Source organism: Anopheles aquasalis, chromosome 2 (assembly GCF_943734665.1).
Source record: "Anopheles aquasalis chromosome 2, idAnoAquaMG_Q_19, whole genome shotgun sequence".
NCBI classification, from domain to species: Eukaryota; Metazoa; Arthropoda; class Insecta; order Diptera; family Culicidae; genus Anopheles; species Anopheles aquasalis.
In genome coordinates, this window is record NC_064877.1 from 80270647 (window position 1) to 80273146 (window position 2500).

At 50.0% G+C, this 2500-nt stretch overlaps 2 protein-coding genes across 4 annotated transcripts in view; one reads left to right on the plus strand and one right to left on the minus strand.

Moving 5' to 3' along the window:
* The window catches only part of LOC126572902 (protein pinocchio), a 23068-nt gene extending 21746 nt beyond the window's left edge, over window positions 1-1322 (minus strand). Inside the window, exon 1 of one of the 3 annotated variants that reach the window (XM_050232613.1) lies at window positions 1159-1322. The gene's annotated coding sequence lies outside the window, so the exon portion shown is untranslated. Of the gene's footprint in view, window positions 1-1135 lie in introns of all 3 variants that reach the window. The other 2 variants (XM_050232612.1, XM_050232615.1) reach the window with 2 other exon arrangements.
* A 336-nt stretch (window positions 1323-1658) lies between these two features.
* The window catches only part of LOC126572901 (transcription initiation factor IIB), a 2533-nt gene continuing 1691 nt past the window's right edge, over window positions 1659-2500 (plus strand). The window contains exons 1-2 of the mRNA XM_050232611.1: window positions 1659-2169; window positions 2233-2500. The exon at window positions 2233-2500 is cut by the window's right edge and continues 7 nt beyond it. Of these exons, the coding sequence (XP_050088568.1) occupies window positions 2153-2169; window positions 2233-2500 (285 nt within the window). The 5' untranslated portion in view covers window positions 1659-2152. The remainder of the gene's footprint in view (window positions 2170-2232) is intronic.

Consider the following 2500-nt stretch of genomic DNA (forward strand, 5'->3'; position numbering starts at 1 on the left):
AAAGATTCCAGAAGTTCCTACATTAAACAACGGTTAAAAGCACAAGGTACGATGTGGTGTGTTAGGGGCAACTGGCGTCATTGCATTAGCATGGCGAGCCAAAGGTTAATCATCCAGAACCCCATTCCGTTCGCGGCCTACTGGGTATTGGATCGCGCATAATACATTTTTCTATTTGAAGTCGTCGCCTACTGCGACCGCCGATGTCAACCGGTGCGATCAATCTAATGAGGGTAAAGACCACTGGAGACTCAGCTACAGGGCAGCTTTTCATACCGAGCGTTATCATTGGGGAACGCGGGGTGGCCGGTGATGGTAAGAACCGTATAAGCCTTCACCTCTCACCGAGTTATCGCCGGAAGGTGGTACACGTGTGGTCGCCGACCAGTGTAATCGCTTGGCTTCCCGATGGGGGGTCCACCGACGCTTACTTATCACCCACACTCCCCACCCCCGATCGCACGAGAGAGTTTTGTTTTGCTGAAGATTAGAAACGCTGTGGCACGCTGACCGCAACTGGGTCTGTGTTCGAGCAAAAGGGCAAAGAGATCTGTTTTCCGGGGAAAGCTCTAAATGGACCTGGCCAATCCGCTTGGGCGACCGTTGGCCTGGAAAAAAAAACCTGACATCAGCAGCACCAACCAGCCAACAAACGAAATGCGTGACCCGGCAATAAAGGAAGCGTCGTGCCGTGCTAGCGTCCCAGCGGCGACGGCGTCTCGAAAACGAACAATAAGAAGAACGTAATCGTGGCCACAAAAGAACGAAAACAAACACACCTGAGCGCACCGAATCATAGGCTAGCAACAAGATAAAACGTGTCACCTGTCGCCTGTTCACACCACCCACCGCCAGTGCGGGTGGGTGGTTGGGGGGATAAATATGTCCAGCCTTTTTCTTCCCTGCTCTCTTCCTCACCAGTGATGCTCTGTGATACAAACCAATTTGCTACAACACTTTAGCGCTTGCTTGTGCGGTTTGTTTGTTATCAGAGTTATCACCTTTTTCCTAATATTTTTTTCCTTTTTCACCCGGCCAGGAGGGCTTGTACTACGATTGTTAATTAGCCTTTTAATCGATGTACCGTGGCGGTGCAACAATCGAAGTGACCTACGGTGAAGAAAGAAAGGATTACCTGAATTTTTACCAAATATGTACCTCAGAACGGCGAGAAACGGAACGGCTTTTCGGGCACGCAAACTTTCACAGACCGGGAGGATTTTGGCCACTGCTTTCTCCCGCCCACTATTAAATTATGCACTGCCGTTTCTGGATCGAGAATTCCGAGCGGTCCACGGTTTTTTATCGACACAGAACACAGAATTTCCACCACAGAACCAACGTCGCCTGCTGTTCTGGAGCAAATTTTTTTGTTAATAATTTTCAAGTTTTTTTACCCGATCAGCACAGAGCTAGCAGGGCTGCCAAGATTTCCCAACACATGTCCCCATAAATATCGGTCGCATTGCCTCCTATCGAATTTAACCGGTGGGTTGATCGGCTTCACGTTGCCGGAAATAAAATGAGGTATGATTCAAGTTCTCCAAGGAATTTAATAAAAGTTCCAATTGCTGATTGAAGAAATGGAATACTCCTCGGTGTGGCATAAAGCGAGGGAGTGATTGTAGTTGAATAGGTTTGCTACATGGGTAAAAAAAACGCACGCACGTCGCTAAAAACACTTTTTCCGCGTAAAATCGCTTTTAAATCGGGGGAAAATGTTCACCATTCTGTTCCTTTCCATGCACTAGACCAACAAACTGCACTCTGGTCGTGGAATCGGGTTTTTCCGCGTCGGTCGATCTTCGGTGAATCGTTTTCCCCGGGGCCAAGGTGTGCACCAGGACACGAACGCAAAAAAGCAGCACCCGCGAAGACGCACGATTCCGTAAAACGCTCCAGAACCAGTAAAACCTTGAGCTAAATTGTGATTTTCCTGGTGTGTCTGCCTCCGGACTGTTCCTGCATCGAAGGGGAAGAGGAATTTATCGAAAACAAATAGTTTTGGACCGAGTGCTACGGCCTTGGAAGTGCGCGTACTTTCCGCTGTTGGTGATTCCGTCGCTACCGTGGGACATTCCCTGAGGCTTCCGCGTAATTGGGTATCATTGGCTGCATTAGCAACCAGAGGCCAGCAGAAGCATTCGGCACGATGGCTGGCTCGTCAAGGTAAGGCTGGCTGGTAAACTTCAAGGTAGCCGGAACTAATTCCTCCTCTTATCTTCCAAACAGAGACATACAGCTGCACAAGGTCTGCTGCAACTCACATCCGGATGCACCGCTGATAGAAGATTACCGAGCGGGCGACATGATCTGCTCCGAGTGTGGTCTGGTGGTAGGTGACCGAGTGATTGACGTTGGCTCCGAGTGGCGCACATTCAGCAACGAGAAGGCCGGCGTCGATCCGTCTCGTGTCGGTGGTCCGGAAAATCCGCTGCTCAGTGGTGGCGATCTGTCCACGATGATTGGCCCCGGAACGGGTCCTGCATCGTTCGATGCG